General features: G+C 53.0%; 1 protein-coding gene across 9 annotated transcripts in view; it reads left to right on the top strand.

The window, feature by feature from the left end:
- LOC102149904 (neuroblastoma breakpoint family member 6) overlaps nt 1-19294 on the top strand; it is a 40652-nt gene that overhangs the window by 9708 nt on the left and 11650 nt on the right. For 3 of the 9 annotated variants that reach the window (XM_070267963.1, XM_070267959.1, XM_070267960.1), the window contains 12 exons: nt 1263-1369; nt 5809-6018; nt 7993-8095; nt 8900-9114; nt 10183-10234; nt 11740-11915; nt 12967-13021; nt 14062-14237; nt 15289-15343; nt 16372-16547; nt 17599-17653; nt 18694-18869. In XM_070267963.1, the coding sequence (XP_070124064.1) occupies nt 5841-6018; nt 7993-8095; nt 8900-9114; nt 10183-10234; nt 11740-11915; nt 12967-13021; nt 14062-14237; nt 15289-15343; nt 16372-16547; nt 17599-17653; nt 18694-18869 (1417 nt within the window). In that variant the 5' untranslated portion in view covers nt 1263-1369; nt 5809-5840. Of the gene's footprint in view, nt 1-1186; nt 1242-1262; nt 1370-2677; nt 2868-3547; nt 6019-7992; nt 8096-8899; nt 9115-10182; nt 10235-11739; nt 11916-12966; nt 13022-14061; nt 14238-15288; nt 15344-16371; nt 16548-17598; nt 17654-18693; nt 18870-19294 lie in introns of those variants that run through there. The other 6 variants (XM_070267958.1, XM_070267957.1, XM_070267961.1 and 3 more) reach the window with 5 other exon arrangements.

Genomic DNA, 19294 nt, shown 5'->3' with positions numbered 1-19294 from the left:
GTGTCTTTGCACATTCCCACATCCTGTGTTTTCATTAGCAACGTGTCCCAAGTTAATAGTCAGTGGCCAGGATAGGATGCTGTTAGCCTGTTGTGAAATATGTCAGATGGAAATATATCGGATGGAAACATTAAAATCAGGAAGTTTTTGGTAGAAATGAGGTATAGGCGGGAAGCATGTACATGGAAAGACCTGACACAGAGTGAATTGGAAAATGTGGGAGGGGGTTTGGGGTGGAGGGGCACTCTACCTGACACCTGGCTCCAGCACTTAGAGCGAGGGCACTTTGGGCTAGTCTCAGACCCTCTCTGTGTCTTGGTTTCTTCATCCGCAAACCAGGGAAAGGCCACACTCTCCTCACAGATCGATCGTGAGGATTAGAAGTAGTATGTACGTGAAATGCTCATCCCCAAAACTGTGAGGAAGATCGATGCTATCAGTAGGTCCTCAACCTGACTGTACATCTGAGCAACTTTAACAATAGATTCCAGGCCCCCTCAGCCCACTGAATCAGAGTCACTACAGATGAAGACTCTGGACTTGTATTTGTACTAACTCTCCCAGGTGATGCTTTTTTTTTTTTTTTAAATTTAAATAGGTTTAATTCCCCAAACCCAATAACACTAAATGCAAGGTTGTTGAAGTTGTTTTTACATTTGACCATGGAGTCATCTATGAAAATCAAATGTTTCAACTCAGAACTCTGATTCACAGGAGTTCTAATGAAATAGTGAGGAAAGTGGTAAAATGTCGATACAGGAAGGCTCCAGACATAAGAAGCAACGGTGGGCTAGAGTTGGGGCTGAGAGGAAAGATGGCTTCCTGGGAGAGACAGGAATTCCTTCCACGTCGGGCCTCAGCAGCCACAGAGTGGAAGGCACTGGCAGGAGATCTGGCACCGGAGATGGCAGAGATCTTCATCATAGAGTCCTTGGTGGCCTCAGAGCATAGTTGCCCCTTTGGTTATCTGCAGCTACCAGATGACCAAATGGCAGGTGCACCTTGGTGACCAGAGAAGTTTCTGGAATGCAGATTTCAGTCCCCTTGGGGGATTCCCAGAGCTATTTCAAAGGAATTTGAAGAGAGTTGGGGTTCTTAAGAAATTGGTAGGAGTACAGCCAAGAACATTCATCTTTGTAATATTGTTATAAGTCTTCGGTCAAATCCATTGTTCTTGGTTTTCCAGTGATCTTCTTACCACTTGTTGTGAGCCTATGATGCTGATAGAATTAATATTCCAGGTAAGCTTAACATTTTAACAGGGTATTCCTGTGGGATGTTTTGATCCGAAGAGGTGAATTTTTAATGGCAGAAATTTAGACGCTGCAAGGGTATGCCTCGGCAGAGGACCTCTAATTTCTCGCAACAGGTATTCCATCTCTGCTTGACATATATTTCCTTTTTCTGTTAAATTAATTTTTATTGCAGTAATACTGGTTTATAACATTATATCAATGTTAGTGTACATCATTATATTTCAACTTCTGTATCGACTACATCAGATTCACTACCAGAAGTCTAGTTGTCATCAGTCACCCAGCATATGTGCCCCTTTACCCCTTTGCCCTCTCCCCTCCCCCCTTCGCCTCTGGGAAACAGCAATTTATTCTCTGTGTTTATATGTTTATTTGTTGTTGTTGTTGTTGTTTTATCTTCCATGTATGAGTGAAATCCTATGTCATTTGACTTTCTCCGTCAGACTTATTTCGCTTAGCATAATACTCTCAAGTTCCCTCCACGTTGTCAAAAATGGCAAGATTCCCTCTTTTTATGGCTGAGTAGTACTCCATGGTATGTGTGTGTGTGTGTGTGTATCACATCGTCTTTATCCATTCATCTGTTGATGGTCACTTAGGTTGCTTGCAAGTCTCGGCTGTTATGAATAATGCTCCCATGAAAATAGGGGTGCATAAATCTTTTGGAATCAGTGAGTTTGTGTTCTTTGGATAAATACACAGAAGTGGACTACCTGGATTATATGGTAGTTCTGTTTTTCATTTTCTGAGAGATCTCCATGCTGTTTTCTGTAGTGGCTGCCCCGGTTTACATTCCCACCAGTAATATATGAGGGTTCCCTTTTCTCTACATCCTCTCCAACACTTATTTTCTTTTTCGTGATAGCCATTCTGACAAGCCTGAGGTGATATCTCATTATGGTTTTGATTTGCGTTTCCCTAGGAATTAGTGATGTAGAACGTCTTCTCAGGTGCCTATTGTCCACCTGAATACCTTGTTTGGAAAACTATCTAAGATCCTCCGCACATGTTTTAATTGGGTTTTTCCTGTTTGTTTTGTTGTTGTTGAGTTGTATAAGTTCTTTCTATACTTTGCATATTAGCCCCTTATCTGATTTATGATTGGCAAATATCTTCTCCCAGTTGGTAATGGTCTTTTCATTGTGTTGATGGTATCCCTTGCCATGCTTAATATCCCAAGAAATAAAAGGGGGACAGTTTTGTCTCGGTGTTTTTAGACACGCACATAAGAAAGAACGGTGAGAATTATGCTTCGATATTTTTTGGAAACAGGTCGCTATCAGCAGAAGGGCAGACAGCTATTGGGAGTGGTGGCTGAAAGGTGGTCCCCAACAGTGGTGGCCTTTGGAAGAGACCAGGCAGCCTTGGGCATCAGCACAGCCTAGGCAACTGGAAGGCAGTGGCTCCTCAGATTCCATGACACCCCCACCTTCCAATTCTGTTATTGTAACACCAGACCGTTAACTGGCGAACTGAGTCCTCTCTCCATCACTCCTGTCTGACTCTGAGTTACAGGCGGTGCCTGTGGCTCTGAGCTCTGGCATCTTGAACCTTGTTTGGCAGTTCCAGACCCTCAGCTGTTGTGGAGTGCTGATCAAGTCGTTCTCCACCGTGAGTTAAGAAGTCTTGTTTGACGTAGTCCCATTTGTTTCTTCTTGCTTCTGTTTCCCTTGCCTGAGGAGACATGATAATCCAAAGGATACTGTGAAGACCAATGTCAAAGAGTGCACTGCCTATGTTTTCTTCTAATTTTCTGGTTTCAGGTCTTACATTCCAGTCCTTAATGCATTTTGAGTTAATTTTCTGTGTCGTGTAAGATAATGGTCTACTTTCATTCTTTTGCATGTGGCTGTCCAATTTCCCAGTAACATTTATTGAAGAGATGTTCCTTCCCCACTGTACGTTCTAGGCTCTTTTGTCAAAGATTAGCTGTCCAGAGATGTGAGGGTTTATTTCTGTGCTCTCCATTCAGTTCCATTGATCTTTGTGTCTGTTTTCTTTCCAGTATCATGATTTTTTTTTTTTTGAGGAAGTTTAGTCCTCATCTAACATCTGCCACCAATCTTCACCTTTTTGCTGTGGAAGATTGGGCTTGAGCTGACATCCATGCACATCTTCCTCTATTTTCTTTTCTGTAGGACCGGTGCCACAGCATGACTTGTTAAGCAGTGAGTAGGTCCACACCCGCTATCCGAACTGGCGAACCCTGGGCCGCTGAAGTGGCACATGTGAGCTCAAAGCACTCTGCGTGCCAACGGGCTGGCCCCATAATGTTTTGATTAATAGAGCTTGTAGTATATTTTGAAATCAGGGAGTACCATACCTCCAGCTTTGTTTCTTTTGTCTCAGGACTGCTTTGGATGCAGGTGCTTATTATAATGATTGACCTGGGGGTAGGAAACATGGAGCTGTATAACTTTTATGCAAAAGACAAAAGCAGGACAGAGCAGAACAACAAGGATACTTTCAATCAAGTCGCTAAAGCAGGGGAGAAACTGTTGGAGGACTCTAGAATGGAAGGGGACCTGGCCCATCTGACTGCATTTTAACTTCATCCATTTTATAGCATAGACATGAGGCCTTAGGGACATACGCCTCAGGCACCCGGCACTCCACCTTGACAACAGTGAGAGCCATAATTTCAAATTCTAGCGTGCTTTGAGTAGAAGTGAAATTTACTCTTTCTGCTCATCGATGAGACCAATCTTCTCTGAGTCTCTCACTTTACAAAGTAAGTCCTGCCATTCTTCATTCAAACTTCAACAGTGAGGTTTGAACTCAGAAAATCTTATAAATATTCTAGCCACCTAACAAAACACCAGAAAGTTGGCAAGTCCATTCCAGTTCAGGACAGTTGGGCCCACTAGACCACAGACTTTGAGACATAAAGAAAAGAATGTGACATCCAACTGACACCAAAAGAGAGATTTCTTTAAAGCTCTTCATGGCTCTGACACACCAATAGCATTCCACAGTGTCGTTGGAGGATGGCGTGGCGTGGGGAGGAGATGAGCCTCAAAAGCGGTTGATGCGGTCCTCTGTCCTTTACCTTGACGTGAAAGCTCGGTGGTACATGGCCAGACCCATCGCGCCCTCAGCTCTGGCAAGTCCAGCAGCTAAACTGAAGAGACCAATGCCACAGGGGGTCTCCCAAGCCTCCTCTTCACAAGACCCGGGTGGGAAGAGATGACAAGAAAGTGAGCAGGGCATTCAGGGCACCACTTTCCCCTGCCTGCCTGTGCCTCTCTTGTCAACCTCAGCTTCTCTGTCACTGAACCCCATCACACACATAACACTGTGGGTCATCCACCATCCCTGAACCGTGACCTTGAAATTCCACATTCTGGTAGAGGAATATAACCGCAGGTCAGTAGCATGACGACAGCTCGAAGGGATCTGTCCAGCAACAATCCATCAACACTGCTCTGCATCCCTGATCTGTTCCAAACGTGAGTGAACTGAATGACGACAAGAAATAGCATCAGGTTGACAAGTGTTTGCAAAAGAAAGGGCCACTGCGTGTATTCAGGATATACTCATAAACCACTGTAATCATTTTCAGAGCTGGAAAAGAGCTCTTGTGGGACTAGAAGGCATAATATGTGGATATCCGGAACCAACAAGTAGGAAAGATAGTGTTTACGGACACTTAAAAAGTAACAACCACAAAAGCGGCCCACACATAGAGAAGGATTTTAGGAGGTAGAGATGTCACACTGACTTAAGTTTGAAGATAAGCGAACATGCTGCCCTAGTGAGGGGCAAGAAGTCGACACAACACAGGGATGCAGCAAGAGGAGTATTGTGAGTCAGGACAGAGAATAATTTTTTAACGAAGTATTCATTCACTTAGTATTACACTCTGCTTTTGTCCCTTTTAATGGATGTAGAAAAAACTGGAGAAAGCCCAGCGAATAGCAGCATGAGAGTCTAAAAGTTTGCCATCTTTCACGTATGGGAAAACCTTAAGATCGGTTTACATTTAGAGAGAAAGTGGGGTGACTTCGTGACGGTGCTTCAGAAGACAAACTTTGTTGGGACACTGGTTTCTCTTTCTGTTTTGAGATGCACACAGGAATGGGCACTGAGAACTATGCTTAGATATTTTCTGGAAAGAGACAGGTCGGTAGTGTCACCACGAGAGTAGACAGCTGCTTTGGGGTGATGCCCATCAGCAGTGGCCTTCAGCAAAGGCCGGGCAGCCTGGGGTAGCAGCAGGGCCTAGGCAACTGGAAGGCAGGGGCTCCTAAGATTCCATGACACCTCCACCTTCCAATTCTGTTATTGCACCGCCAGACCGTTAACTGGCGCGCTGGGGCCTCTCTCCATCACTCCTGTCTGACTCTGAGCTGCAGGCGGTGCCTGTGGCTCTGAGCTCTGTCATCTTGAACCTTGTTTTGGCAGTTCCGGACCCTCAGCTGTTGTAGAGTGTTGATCTAGTTGTCCCCAACGGCAAGTTAAGGATTCCTGTGTAAACACCCCTCTGGCCTGGTGAAACCTTTTTGTCTTTGCTTGTTTTTCACTCATTATATGTTTGGGTTTCTCTGCCCAGTCTCTGGCTCTACCTCTTCTGCCAACATCACCATGGCCGTGTGTCCTCACGCTTTGTCTGATCCGAGGGCAGAGGTGACCCTCCAGGAGTCCAACCAGGAATTGCGTTCACAGCTGGCACAAAGCAAGCAGGACTTCCAAGCCCTCATGGAGGAATTCCTTGTATCCGAAGCTGCTGCCTACTCCCTGGCCACCGAGCTGCAGAAGCACAGTAAGTCTCCCAGGGCTGTGCTCCCCAGATGGGTGAGTGATCCCTGTCTGCCCTCTAGGACACTAAAATTTCTCCAGACTTTATCCTCTGGTCCCTTTGTCAAAATAACTTTCATTCTGACCACAATCCAGGAAAGTCAGAGGTAGGTATTTTGCCCTCATTTTGCTGGGGATGGAGAAACTGATGCACAAAGAGTTTAGCCACTTTTTCAGATTTGCAGTGTGGTATACGGCGGCTTTAGAATTCGAGTCCCAGACATCGATTGCTGGTGCAGCCACACAATTGCGTCTTCCTCTCAGGAAAGGGCTGCACTGTTTCTCTCAGCATCCTCTCTGTCCTTTACCACATCCTGCATCACTCTGGGCCTAAATGTCTGGGACGAGTGAACTCCCTCAGTTCAAGCTTCTCTGAGGTCCCATGGGCAAAGCACTGTGCTACTTACAGTGGGAAAACAGATGATAGTAGCTGCTTTATAGGAGCTTAAAGATGAATATGCTCCTCACCGAAACTGTGCTATCCAGGAGTGACACCATCAAGACAGGGAATGCCCTGGTGAGAGGGAAGCCCTCTCTTCCAGGGCACGGGCTCTTCTTCCTGAGTCTGAGGAAGACGTTTGACACCCTGTGGTAAGGTTGGGGCTGTTTCTATGGAAACCAGAGAATCTGTCCCACCACCTGTGTCTCCCGCTCAGCTGGTGAACCCTCAGGGATGCAGGGCAACCAACAGGTCCAGGTGACCTTGAGAGTCTGGGCTATGAGACCTGTGGCCAAATTGAGGCCACAAAGTGAGGTAGGTGGGGGAGACCACTAGCCCCAGGAAAACTCAAGCCAGTGTGTGAGGCAGGCCCTTCCCTGCCCCAGTCAGCCTCAAAACTGGAAGCTCGATTGCCTGCTCAGTGAGACTGGGCTGTAGTGACGACAAGAACCGTGACAACCAGGGCATGTGCACAGCAGAGTGTTTAGAAGGATCTTGACAACTCGGAGCCTGAATTGGGGTCGTTACCTACAATTGCTTTTCAATAAGCCATTGAGGGGGGAGTAACTAAAATGACTGACACAGAGAAAATCAAAGCCTGCCATTTAAAAAGTGAAGAGATGAGCTTTCAGGAAAGGACAAACGAAGTTTTATTTACCTTCCTTAGAATCACAGCGTAACTGTAGGAAACACATTTTGAAGCTGATGAAGAAGAAAGATATCACTTAAGACCTGGGTGTCAATGTAACACGGTGCAGTGGTGAAGAGCATGGACTCTGGGCCAGTCTTTCGGGGCTCCAATCCAAGCTGTGTGTCTTTCTGTGCCTCAGTTTCCTCCTCTGTTAATACGGTGCTGTCATGGTACCTACTTGTTTGAGTTGTTGCAATGCATCACATGGATGATTTCTGTAAGTCCCTGTCACAGGGTCAACACTATTTGTTAGTTCTTCCTTCTATTGCTTTTAATTTAACACAAACTTTCTTAGTATCTGTGCACGTTTCCTTCAGAAATTTATGGGCAAATGCATAATATTTTACAGGGTTGAATCCATATAAACGTCTTTATCTTGGATGTACTTGACCTTGAAATTCTGAGCTCAAGGGAACCAACAGTCAGTAGAGTCCACCGGGCCTTCCCAAGCACACAGGCAATCACTACTGCACGCGCCTGCTTGGTGTTTCACTTAAGAGGCTGCGAGGCTTGGTAACGTGACTAAGGCCCACGACTCAGGGTCAGTCTCAGGGGATGGGAATTCTGCCTTTGTCAAATAGAAGTTAACGTATCTAATTACTTTCTGTGCCTTGGAGCTTCTCTTTCCTCAGCTCTAAAATGGGGAGTAACCCAATGCTGTGTAGTAGTTTGGAGGCCGAGGAATAAGATGCGGAAATCCCAGTGTGGAGCCTGGTACTGGGCATGGACCCTGCTTCCTCCCTTGAAGGCAGTGACCACAGCAGCATGGCCAGCTTTCCACTGAGGCAGGGCTCTCTGTCCTTTTTCAGAGTGTGGAGAGTGCAAAGACATCATTGAATCCGTGCTTGGGGACAAGCTGCCTTTTGAGGAGGGGAAGCTGGCAGGGAAGTCAACGCTAGCCAAGAAGCTCAGGTAAGGAGGGCTGTGTGGGGGTAGGCTGGTGGGTAGCTGTGGGAAAAGCTGAAGTGGGGCAGGGAGCAACTTTGGGCCAAGAGAAGGCAGAAATGTACATGGCAGGCACTTGTGTTCAAATGTTTATAAAGCAACTAGGGAAAAGTAATTGGAAAATTATGGACTCCAGTTATTCAGAGGCTCACTTACTCTTTTTTTTCAAAACTATAAATTTTTGAACTGAAACTCACCAAACACGAATTTGCACAAATTGAGGTGAACGATTCGGTGGCATTTAGTACGTTGACAGTGTTGTGCCATCACCCGCTCATTTCCCTTTAATCACAATCACCGCCTGTCTCATGAGGGCTTGTTGTGTTTTCTTTCTAAAGAATTCTGTCTCCTTGACCCTGTCATTCTCGTGTTCTTTCCAGCTAACCCAGCTGTGCTCGTGCACATTTCTGTGTCTGGCTTTGTGTCCATTCACTGCAGAATGCACCATGTGTATTTCAACATAGAAGCGGGCATGGCTGAAGGGGTTAACTGAAGAGACACGTTTTTAAAACAGGTTTAGGAAGACACCTGGTTTTGTTGACAGCAGAAACAATGAGTAGGATGTCCAGGAATCTGACGGGAGCTCTCTCTGATACAGAGGAAACCTGTGATTTACCTTCCTCTTTCTCTTTGCCACAGGCAAGTCACCACACATCGGCCAGAATTCTCTGAGGACTCCTTGGGGGCAGTTCTCACAGAAATCTTGAAAATCTTTAGAATCTGTCACTCATCCCTTTGGACTCTCAAGTCTTCTCTTCTGTCCCACCTTAGGGAATCCAATCTCCTAATTCAAGAGCAGGAGCAGCAACTGGCCTATCTGCGGCACAAGTTACAGGAAGGGCGAGAAGTGTGGGCCCTGCTGAGTCAGCACCTCAATGACCTGCTGACACACAACGGCTCTGACGACCACCAAGGGCAGGCCTTCCGCCAGCAACTGGCTGAGGGATATAGGCTGGCCACGCACCTTGCCCACATACTCGGCCCAGGTAAGGTGGCCACAGGCCCTCACTGCACTGAAATTCTCCAAGGTGCCTGGCTCACAAGACCCTCCACACCTCCCCTCGTAATGTTTTGACAAGCTGTCCCAGTTTGCGTGTTGCACTTGGGACCGTGGTAGGACCAGGACTGGCTAGGTGGGCGCAGAGAGCAGATATGCCCAGGGTGGAGGTCATAGTGGTGCAAGTGTCGGCTTCCTTCCTGATGGACTGTGACCTTTAGGGCAGGAGGCCACACCTACCTACTGTCAGAGGACACAAAGGAGGACGTGACAGGAGGCAGCTTGTTTGAGTGAAAAGAGCCTTGGACTAAGGGTGGCCATTCCCAGGCTCCAGCCTGAGAGCTGATGGTACTAACACTGGGTGAGAGATTGATTTTTACTTCATCCGTATCAATCTCCTCAGCAGTAAAATGGATCCAATAATCTGTTCACGGTAGCTGTAGTCATCAAACGCAGGAATGTCTATGAATGCACTTCAGAACAAAGCAAGCCCCTCGCTCTGTGGGGTTGGGCAAGGTACTGGATGTGGTAGAACTTGGTGGTAGAGAGTTTAGACTGGAGACCTTTCCGTAGAGAGAATTTCCCTCCACAACACACAGAAGCCAACTTGGAGGGCCCTTAAAGTCCCCAGATGAGGGATGTTGGCTTGGGTTCTTTCTTGTCTCCTTAGAGAAAGGACGAGGTTCTCTGTGAGAGCTGGGAAGGGATATAGGGCCTGTGCCTTTGGCAGGATTTGTGGCAGAATGGAGCACGCAGTCACAGAATTCAAGATGGAAGCTGGACAAGTATCCAGTGATATGAGGAACAAAAGACAGCTTAAACTTTTGCCCAATTTCAGGCAGAGTCTGCAATGATGGTGATCCAGTGGATCACAGACACACCGCCTGATGAATCAGAAATCCATGCTGGGGCAATGTTTTCAAGACAATGCGCTAGGACTTCAAGACCATACGGACTCCTGCATAGATATTTATGTCTCTATGGCTGTTGAAGTCACTGCGTTTATAGAGGTTAAAGTGGGAAAGTGCTAACTGGACATTTCTGAATTTATTTGCAGGGAATAACGAAGACAAGGAAGACGAAAAGACACAAGGCACACTCACTCACAGGTGACAATGAATAATCTGGTGCCGGTAATGGGCAGGGAAAATGTGGAGACAGTATCAGAAAGAAGAGTAAGTGAGGGGAACAAAGTCACAAATGCCAGAGGCAAGAGAAGGAAACGTGGAGGTTGTAATGATTTAATTCACTCAACCAACAAGGAAAAGGCTCTGTTAACTTCAATGTCACTCATCTCTATGGACCTGTAAGTCTGACACAAGAGAACGCAACACCCTTAGGAAATCATGCACATAGAGAAAAGGTCTATTTTCTCCTGCAACAAAAATCAGGGTGAGACGCATATCTAACTGCTACACATTAATGATGGTCTCTGGAAGGAAGTAAACTAGCAGTGCAAAAACTAAAGGGATGATTAACCGCATTAAACAACAAAAATGCAGTGAGATGAGAAAAATGTACCTGTTCTGACAACAGTCAGAGAAGGAAGCATAGAATGCAGACCATCATGGAGATTATACAATGAAACAAGAAGGGACTTCATTTGAAGGGGAAATGTGACGATCTCAGATATAGGGACATCAGGAAGTGCTCGCTATCCCCGTTTCCCCATGTAGACAACCGCCAAGTGTCCCTTTCCCAGAGTGCTCTGTGTTTCTCACCGTGGTCCTCGGATGGGCCAATTCCGTGATCTCTCTCCAGTGTGGTCACGTGCGGTCAGATGCCGGAGGTGTGCTCATCTGTCAGCGGATGGCGTGCTCTCTCCCATTCTCTCTTTGTTCTGTCACCCAGCAGAGGACGCATGTCTGCCTCTGCCCGGTTGCCGTTCCCACGGTGGCGGCTATTTCCCGGCCAAGACGGTCCTTCGTGACCCAAGTCCGCATCATGCCCCAGTAGGGAGAGAGGCAGACCTTGCAGCTTCCAGATTTCTGGGAGTCGACAGTGGTGCCAGAGCCAGGCAGGGTTCACTTGGCAGCTGTCTGTGCATTTCCACCAACTGGATGCAAGAGTGTTGACGCCGCCTTTAGGGTCCTCTGAGTGTGTGGGTGTGTGATGACTCTTGTGGAGTGGAGGCGCTCGTCCTTCTTGCTCAAGAGCTCATTTTCTGCTCGGTGCTCTGAGCAAGCTCTGCTCGCTCTCTCCTCCTCTGTCTCTGTCTGTGTGTCTGTCTCTCTCCCTCTCTCTCTCTGTGTCTCTCTCTGTCTGTCTCTCTGTCTCTGTCTCTGTCTCTGTGTCTGTGTCTGTGTCTGTCTGTCTGTCTCTCGTCGGCTCACGCTGGATCACTCGCTCTCTCGCGCTCTCTGTCTCTCTCCCTGCGCGCCCCACCCCCCCGGCCCTCTCTGTCTCTGTGTCTGTCTTTTTCCAGCTCTCTCTCCTGTTCCCACTTCAACTGCGGCCTGGCCCCAGCCAGAGGAGGATTGTGTGATCTCCCTGGCTGAGCCCTTCCCATTGCTCTTCTGTGAGCAGACCCTTCCACCTTCCAGGGAAAGCAGCTCTAGGAATGTGTGTTTCCCAAAGCCGCTTGTCTCCACTTGAGCCCTCCCTCCGCCCACAGGCTCGGCAGGGATGTGCCGCCCACGGTCGAGCCTCCGCTCCCGAGAGCGTGCCTGGAGGAATACTCCTGGACCTGCGCCACGGACGTCGGCCAGTCCGAGTCCTGCTGGACTCAGTCGAGCAGTGCCGTCTTCTGCTTCCAGGGCCTGGCCGTCTCCTCCCTGGCAGACACCCCCAGTGAGTATTGCCGCTGTGCAGGGGATAAGGCTCCAGCTGGACTCCCTGGGCGGTCGGTGTCCTTGGCATGCCAGCCCTCGGGCTGTGCAGACAGACACATTGAAGGGAATCAGGCTGGAGGACAGAGTTGGAAGCACAGACGGGAGACGCTTGAGGGAGCTGCGCTCCCTTCCTTCTTGCCAGGATGCGCCCAGGTGCCCCTGGCCCCAGTGACGCATCACGGGACCCAAAGCCGGCAGGACAAACTCAGCTCCCCTGTGCCGCACGTAGCGCCAGGGCAGGTGTCTGTCAAACATCCCCGCTGGCGTGAAATGTCTCCTCGCACCTTCAGTGCTCTAACTTTCACGCCTGAGGCGTGTCCCTCCAGATTCTAGGCCCACCCCGTGCGCCTGGCCTCCTTGTGGACATCTGCCTCCGAGACGCCTCCCGGGCTTCACTCTTGTGGGCCCCACTCTCCGTCTCCGTCACGTTGGCCTCTCTTCCGAAGCAGTCCTCGGAAGAACGCCCCTAGCCACCTGTCCCGTTTCCCGTGCTCCCGTGTTTCCCGCGTGCGAGCCTAGGCCTTGGCCTTCTCCCAGCCCACAGGGTGGCCAGTGTTTCTGCGGAGCAGGGGGCGACGATGCCTCTGGATGCCAGGGTTTGTAGAGTGCAGCCGGCCTTCTCCCCTCAGGCGATGAGTTCGACTCGAGCCTCCACAACTAGCGTCCCCGCGCAGAGAAGGCTGAGTAGCGCGGCACTTGTGCGAGCAGGCACTTAGGCTGGTGCCCCAGAAGGTGTGAGCCCCACGCCTCTTTGGCTGTTTTCCCAGACTCGGGAGAGCATCCTGGGCTGAGGGCCTCTCCGATCGGGGAGACGCGGCCCGCTGGCTCGGCAAAGCCAGGCCGGCGCTTTCACGAGACACCGCCTGAGGTCTCCTGGCAGATTGCTCTTCCCGTCTGCCGTTGTCACACTGAGGATGTGGAGGTCCCTGGGCTGGGACTGGACACTGGATTCCCAAGGGTCGAGCGGGGATCTGCTTAGTGTGACTGGCCCCGTGCGAATTTCTTTCCAGGCCAACACACCGATCCGGAGGACGACGGGGGCGTCCAAGACGGCCTGTGTTGCAGGTAACTCGGAAGAATCCCGGGACTCCATTGGAAGGGGCCATCTGGGCATCTCCGATCGAGGGAGTTCAGCGAGCGCTGACTATCCCCGTTTCCCCCACGCACGCAACCGCCAAGTGTCCCTTTCCCAGAGTGCTCTGTGTTTCTCACCGTGGTCCTCGGATGGGCCAATTCCGTGATCTCTCTCCAGTGTGGTCACGTGCGGTCAGATGCCGGAGGTGTGCTCATCTGTCGGCGGATGGCGTGCGCTCTCCCGTTCTCTCTTTCTTCTGTCACCCAGCGGAGGACGCATGTCTGCCTCTGCCCGGTTGCCGTTCCCACGGTGGCGGCTATTTCCCGGCCAAGACGGTCCTTCGTGACCCAAGTCCGCATCATGCCCCAGTAGGGAGAGAGGCAGACCTTGCAGCTTCCAGATTTCTGGGAGTCGACAGTGGTGCCAGAGCCAGGCAGGGTTCACTTGGCAGCTGTCTGTGCATTTCCACCAACTGGATGCAAGAGTGTTGACGCCGCCTTTAGGGTCCTCTGAGTGTGTGGGTGTGTGATGACTCTTGTGGAGTGGAGGCGCTCGTCCTCCTTGCTCAAGAGCTCATTTTCTGCTCGGTGCTCTGAGCAAGCTCTGCTCGCTCTCTCCTCCTCTGTCTCTGTCTGTGTGTCTGTCTCTCTCCCTCTCTCTCTCTGTGTCTCTCTCTGTCTGTCTCTCTGTCTCTGTCTCTGTCTCTGTGTCTGTGTCTGTGTCTGTCTGTCTGTCTCTCGTCAGCTCACGCTGGATCGCTCGCTCTCTCGCGCTCTCTGTCTCTCTCCCTGCGCGCCCCACCCCCCCGGCCCTCTCTGTCTCTGTGTCTGTCTTTTTCCAGCTCTCTCTCCTGTTCCCACTTCAACTGCGGCCTGGCCCCAGCCAGAGGAGGATTGTGTGATCTCCCTGGCTGAGCCCTTCCCATTGCTCTTCTGTGAGCAGACCCTTCCACCTTCCAGGGAAAGCAGCTCTAGGAATGTGTGTTTCCCAAAGCCGCTTGTCTCCACTTGAGCCCTCCCTCCGCCCACAGGCTCGGCAGGGATGTGCCGCCCACGGTCGAGCCTCCGCTCCCGAGAGCGTGCCTGGAGGAATACTCCTGGACCTGCGCCACGGACGTCGGCCAGTCCGAGTCCTGCTGGACTCAGTCGAGCAGTGCCGTCTTCTGCTTCCAGGGCCTGGCCGTCTCCTCCCTGGCAGACACCCCCAGTGAGTATTGCCGCTGTGCAGGGGATAAGGCTCCAGCTGGACTCCCTGGGCGGTCGGTGTCCTTGGCATGCCAGCCCTCGGGCTGTGCAGACAGACACATTGAAGGGAATCAGGCTGGAGGACAGAGTTGGAAGCACAGACGGGAGATGCTTGAGGGAGCTGCGCTCCCTTCCTTCTTGCCAGGATGCGCCCAGGTGCCCCTGGCCCCAGTGACGCATCACGGGACCCAAAGCCGGCAGGACAAACTCAGCTCCCCTGTGCCGCACGTAGCGCCAGGGCAGGTGTCTGTCAAACATCCCCGCTGGCGTGAAATGTCTCCTCGCACCTTCAGTGCTCTAACTTTCACGCCTGAGGCGTGTCCCTCCAGATTCTAGGCCCACCCCGTGCGCCTGGCCTCCTTGTGGACATCTGCCTCCGAGACGCCTCCCGGGCTTCACTCTTGTGGGCCCCACTCTCCGTCTCCGTCACGTTGGCCTCTCTTCCGAAGCAGTCCTCGGAAGAACGCCCCTAGCCACCTGTCCCGTTTCCCGTGCTCCCGTGTTTCCCGCATGCGAGCCTAGGCCTTGGCCTTCTCCCAGCCCACAGGGTGGCCAGTGTTTCTGCGGAGCAGGGGGCGACGATGCCTCTGGATGCCAGGGTTTGTAGAGTGCAGCCAGCCTTCTCCCCTCAGGCGATGAGTTCGACTCGAGCCTCCACAACTAGCGTCCCCGCGCAGAGAAGGCTGAGTAGCGCGGCACTTGTGCGAGCAGGCACTTAGGCTGGTGCCCCAGAAGGTGTGAGCCCCACGCCTCTTTGGCTGTTTTCCCAGACTCGGGAGAGCATCCTGGGCTGAGGGCCTCCCCGATCGGGGAGACGCGGCCCGCTGGCTCAGCAAAGCCAGGCCGGCGCTTTCACGAGACACCGCCTGAGGTCTCCTGGCAGATTGCTCTTCCCGTCTGCCGTTGTCACACTGAGGATGTGGAGGTCCCTGGGCTGGGACTGGACACTGGATTCCCAAGGGTCGAGCGGGGATCTGCTTAGTGTGACTGGCCCCGTGCGAATTTCTTTCCAGGCCAACACACCGATCCGGAGGACGACGGGGGCGTCCAAGACGGCCTGTGTTGCAGGTAACTCGGAAGAATCCCGGGACTCCATTGGAAGGGGCCATCTGGGCATCTCCGATCGAGGGAGTTCAGCGAGCGCTGACTATCCCCGTTTCCCCCACGCACGCAACCGCCAAGTGTCCCTTTGCCAGAGTGCTCTGTGTTTCTCACCGTGGTCCTCGGATGGGCCAATTCCGTGATCTCTCTCCAGTGTGGTCACGTGCGGTCAGATGCCGGAGGTGTGCTCATCTGTCGGCGGATGGCGTGCGCTCTCCCGTTCTCTCTTTCTTCTGTCACCCAGCGGGGGACGCATGTCTGCCTCTGCCCGGTTGCCGTTCCCACGGTGGTGGCTATTTCCCGGCCAAGACGGTCCTTCGTGACCCAAGTCCGCATCATGCCCCAGTAGGGAGAGAGGCAGACCTTGCAGCTTCCAGATTTCTGGGAGTCGACAGTGGTGCCAGAGCCAGGCAGGGTTCACTTGGCAGCTGTCTGTGCATTTCCACCAACTGGATGCAAGAGTGTTGACGCCGCCTTTAGGGTCCTCTGAGTGTGTGGGTGTGTGATGACTCTTGTGGAGTGGAGGCGCTCGTCCTCCTTGCTCAAGAGCTCATTTTCTGCTCGGTGCTCTGAGCAAGCTCTGCTCGCTCTCTCCTCCTCTGTCTCTGTCTGTGTGTCTGTCTCTCTCCCTCTCTCTCTCTGTCCGTCTCTCTGTCTCTGTCTCTGTCTCTGTGTCTGTGTCTGTGTCTGTCTGTCTGTCTCTCGTCGGCTCACGCTGGATCGCTCGCTCTCTCGCGCTCTCTGTCTCTCTCCCTGCGCGCCCCACCCCCCCGGCCCTCTCTGTCTCTGTGTCTGTCTTTTTCCAGCTCTCTCTCCTGTTCCCACTTCAACTGCGGCCTGGCCCCAGCCAGAGGAGGATTGTGTGATCTCCCTGGCTGAGCCCTTCCCATTGCTCTTCTGTGAGCAGACCCTTCCACCTTCCAGGGAAAGCAGCTCTAGGAATGTGTGTTTCCCAAAGCCGCTTGTCTCCACTTGAGCCCTCCCTCCGCCCACAGGCTCGGCAGGGATGTGCCGCCCACGGTCGAGCCTCCGCTCCCGAGAGCGTGCCTGGAGGAATACTCCTGGACCTGCGCCACGGACGTCGGCCAGTCCGAGTCCTGCTGGACTCAGTCGAGCAGTGCCGTCTTCTGCTTCCAGGGCCTGGCCGTCTCCTCCCTGGCAGACACCCCCAGTGAGTATTGCCGCTGTGCAGGGGATAAGGCTCCAGCTGGACTCCCTGGGCGGTCGGTGTCCTTGGCATGCCAGCCCTCGGGCTGTGCAGACAGACACATTGAAGGGAATCAGGCTGGAGGACAGAGTTGGAAGCACAGACGGGAGACGCTTGAGGGAGCTGCGCTCCCTTCCTTCTTGCCAGGATGCGCCCAGGTGCCCCTGGCCCCAGTGACGCATCACGGGACCCAAAGCCGGCAGGACAAACTCAGCTCCCCTGTGCCGCACGTAGCGCCAGGGCAGGTGTCTGTCAAACATCCCCGCTGGCGTGAAATGTCTCCTCGCACCTTCAGTGCTCTAACTTTCACGCCTGAGGCGTGTCCCTCCAGATTCTAGGCCCACCCCGTGCGCCTGGCCTCCTTGTGGACATCTGCCTCCGAGACGCCTCCCGGGCTTCACTCTTGTGGGCCCCACTCTCCGTCTCCGTCACGTTGGCCTCTCTTCCGAAGCAGTCCTCGGAAGAACGCCCCTAGCCACCTGTCCCGTTTCCCGTGCTCCCGTGTTTCCCGCGTGCGAGCCTAGGCCTTGGCCTTCTCCCAGCCCACAGGGTGGCCAGTGTTTCTGCGGAGCAGGGGGCGACGATGCCTCTGGATGCCAGGGTTTGTAGAGTGCAGCCGGCCTTCTCCCCTCAGGCGATGAGTTCGACTCGAGCCTCCACAACTAGCGTCCCCGCGCAGAGAAGGCTGAGTAGCGCGGCACTTGTGCGAGCAGGCACTTAGGCTGGTGCCCCAGAAGGTGTGAGCCCCACGCCTCTTTGGCTGTTTTCCCAGACTCGGGAGAGCATCCTGGGCTGAGGGCCTCCCCGATCGGGGAGACGCGGCCCGCTGGCTCAGCAAAGCCAGGCCGGCGCTTTCACGAGACACCGCCTGAGGTCTCCTGGCAGATTGCTCTTCCCGTCTGCCGTTGTCACACTGAGGATGTGGAGGTCCCTGGGCTGGGACTGGACACTGGATTCCCAAGGGTCGAGCGGGGATCTGCTTAGTGTGACTGGCCCCGTGCGAATTTCTTTCCAGGCCAACACACCGATCCGGAGGACGACGGGGGCGTCCAAGACGGCCTGTGTTGCAGGTAACTCGGAAGAATCCCGGGACTCCATTGGAAGGGGCCATCTGGGCATCTCCGATCGAGGGAGTTCAGCGAGCGCTGACTATCCCCGTTTCCCCCACGCACGCAACCGCCAAGTGTCCCTTTCCCAGAGTGCTCTGTGTTTCTCACCGTGGTCCTCGGATGGGCCAATTCCGTGATCTCTCTCCAGTGTGGTCACGTGCGGTCAGATGCCGGAGGTGTGCTCATCTGTCGGCGGATGGCGTGCGCTCTCCCGTTCTCTCTTTCTTCTGTCACCCAGCGGGGGACGCATGTCTGCCTCTGCCCGGTTGCCGTTCCCACGGTGGTGGCTATTTCCCGGCCAAGACGGTCCTTCGTGACCCAAGTCCGCATCATGCCCCAGTAGGGAGAGAGGCAGACCTTGCAGCTTCCAGATTTCTGGGAGTCGACAGTGGTGCCAGAGCCAGGCAGGGTTCACTTGGCAGCTGTCTGTGCATTTCCACCAACTGGATGCAAGAGTGTTGACGCCGCCTTTAGGGTCCTCTGAGTGTGTGGGTGTGTGATGACTCTTGTGGAGTGGAGGCGCTCGTCCTCCTTGCTCAAGAGCTCATTTTCTGCTCGGTGCTCTGAGCAAGCTCTGCTCGCTCTCTCCTCCTCTGTCTCTGTCTGTGTGTCTGTCTCTCTCCCTCTCTCTCTCTGTGTCTCTCTCTGTCTGTCTCTCTGTCTCTGTCTCTGTCTCTGTGTCTGTGTCTGTGTCTGTCTGTCTGTCTCTCGTCAGCTCACGCTGGATCGCTCGCTCTCTCGCGCTCTCTGTCTCTCTCCCTGCGCGCCCCACCCCCCCGGCCCTCTCTGTCTCTGTGTCTGTCTTTTTCCAGCTCTCTCTCCTGTTCCCACTTCAACTGCGGCCTGGCCCCAGCCAGAGGAGGATTGTGTGATCTCCCTGGCTGAGCCCTTCCCATTGCTCTTCTGTGAGCAGACCCTTCCACCTTCCAGGGAAAGCAGCTCTAGGAATGTGTGTTTCCCAAAGCCGCTTGTCTCCACTTGAGCCCTCCCTCCGCCCACAGGCTCGGCAGGGATGTGCCGCCCACGGTCGAGCCTCCGCTCCCGAGAGCGTGCCTGGAGGAATACTCCTGGACCTGCGCCACAGACGTCGGCCAGTCCGAGTCCTGCTGGACTCAGTCGAGCAGTGCCGTCTTCTGCTTCCAGGGCCTGGCCGTCTCCTCCCTGGCAGACACCCCCAGTGAGTATTGCCGCTGTGCAGGGGATAAGGCTCCAGCTGGACTCCCTGGGCGGTCGGTGTCCTTGGCATGCCAGCCCTCGGGCTGTGCAGACAGACACATTGAAGGGAATCAGGCTGGAGGACAGAGTTGGAAGCACAGACGGGAGACGCTTGAGGGAGCTGCGCTCCCTTCCTTCTTGCCAGGATGCGCCCAGGTGCCCCTGGCCCCAGTGACGCATCACGGGACCCAAAGCCGGCAGGACAAACTCAGCTCCCCTGTGCCGCACGTAGCGCCAGGGCAGGTGTCTGTCAAACATCCCCGCTGGCGTGAAATGTCTCCTCGCACCTTCAGTGCTCTAACTTTCACGCCTGAGGCGTGTCCCTCCAGATTCTAGGCCCACCCCGTGCGCCTGGCCTCCTTGTGGACATCTGCCTCCGAGACGCCT

This window comes from Equus caballus, chromosome 5 (genome assembly GCF_041296265.1).
Source record: "Equus caballus isolate H_3958 breed thoroughbred chromosome 5, TB-T2T, whole genome shotgun sequence".
Taxonomy (NCBI): domain Eukaryota; kingdom Metazoa; phylum Chordata; class Mammalia; order Perissodactyla; family Equidae; genus Equus; species Equus caballus.
Note: the sequence above shows the minus strand (reverse complement) of the source record. Positions and strands in the feature narration are given on the sequence as shown.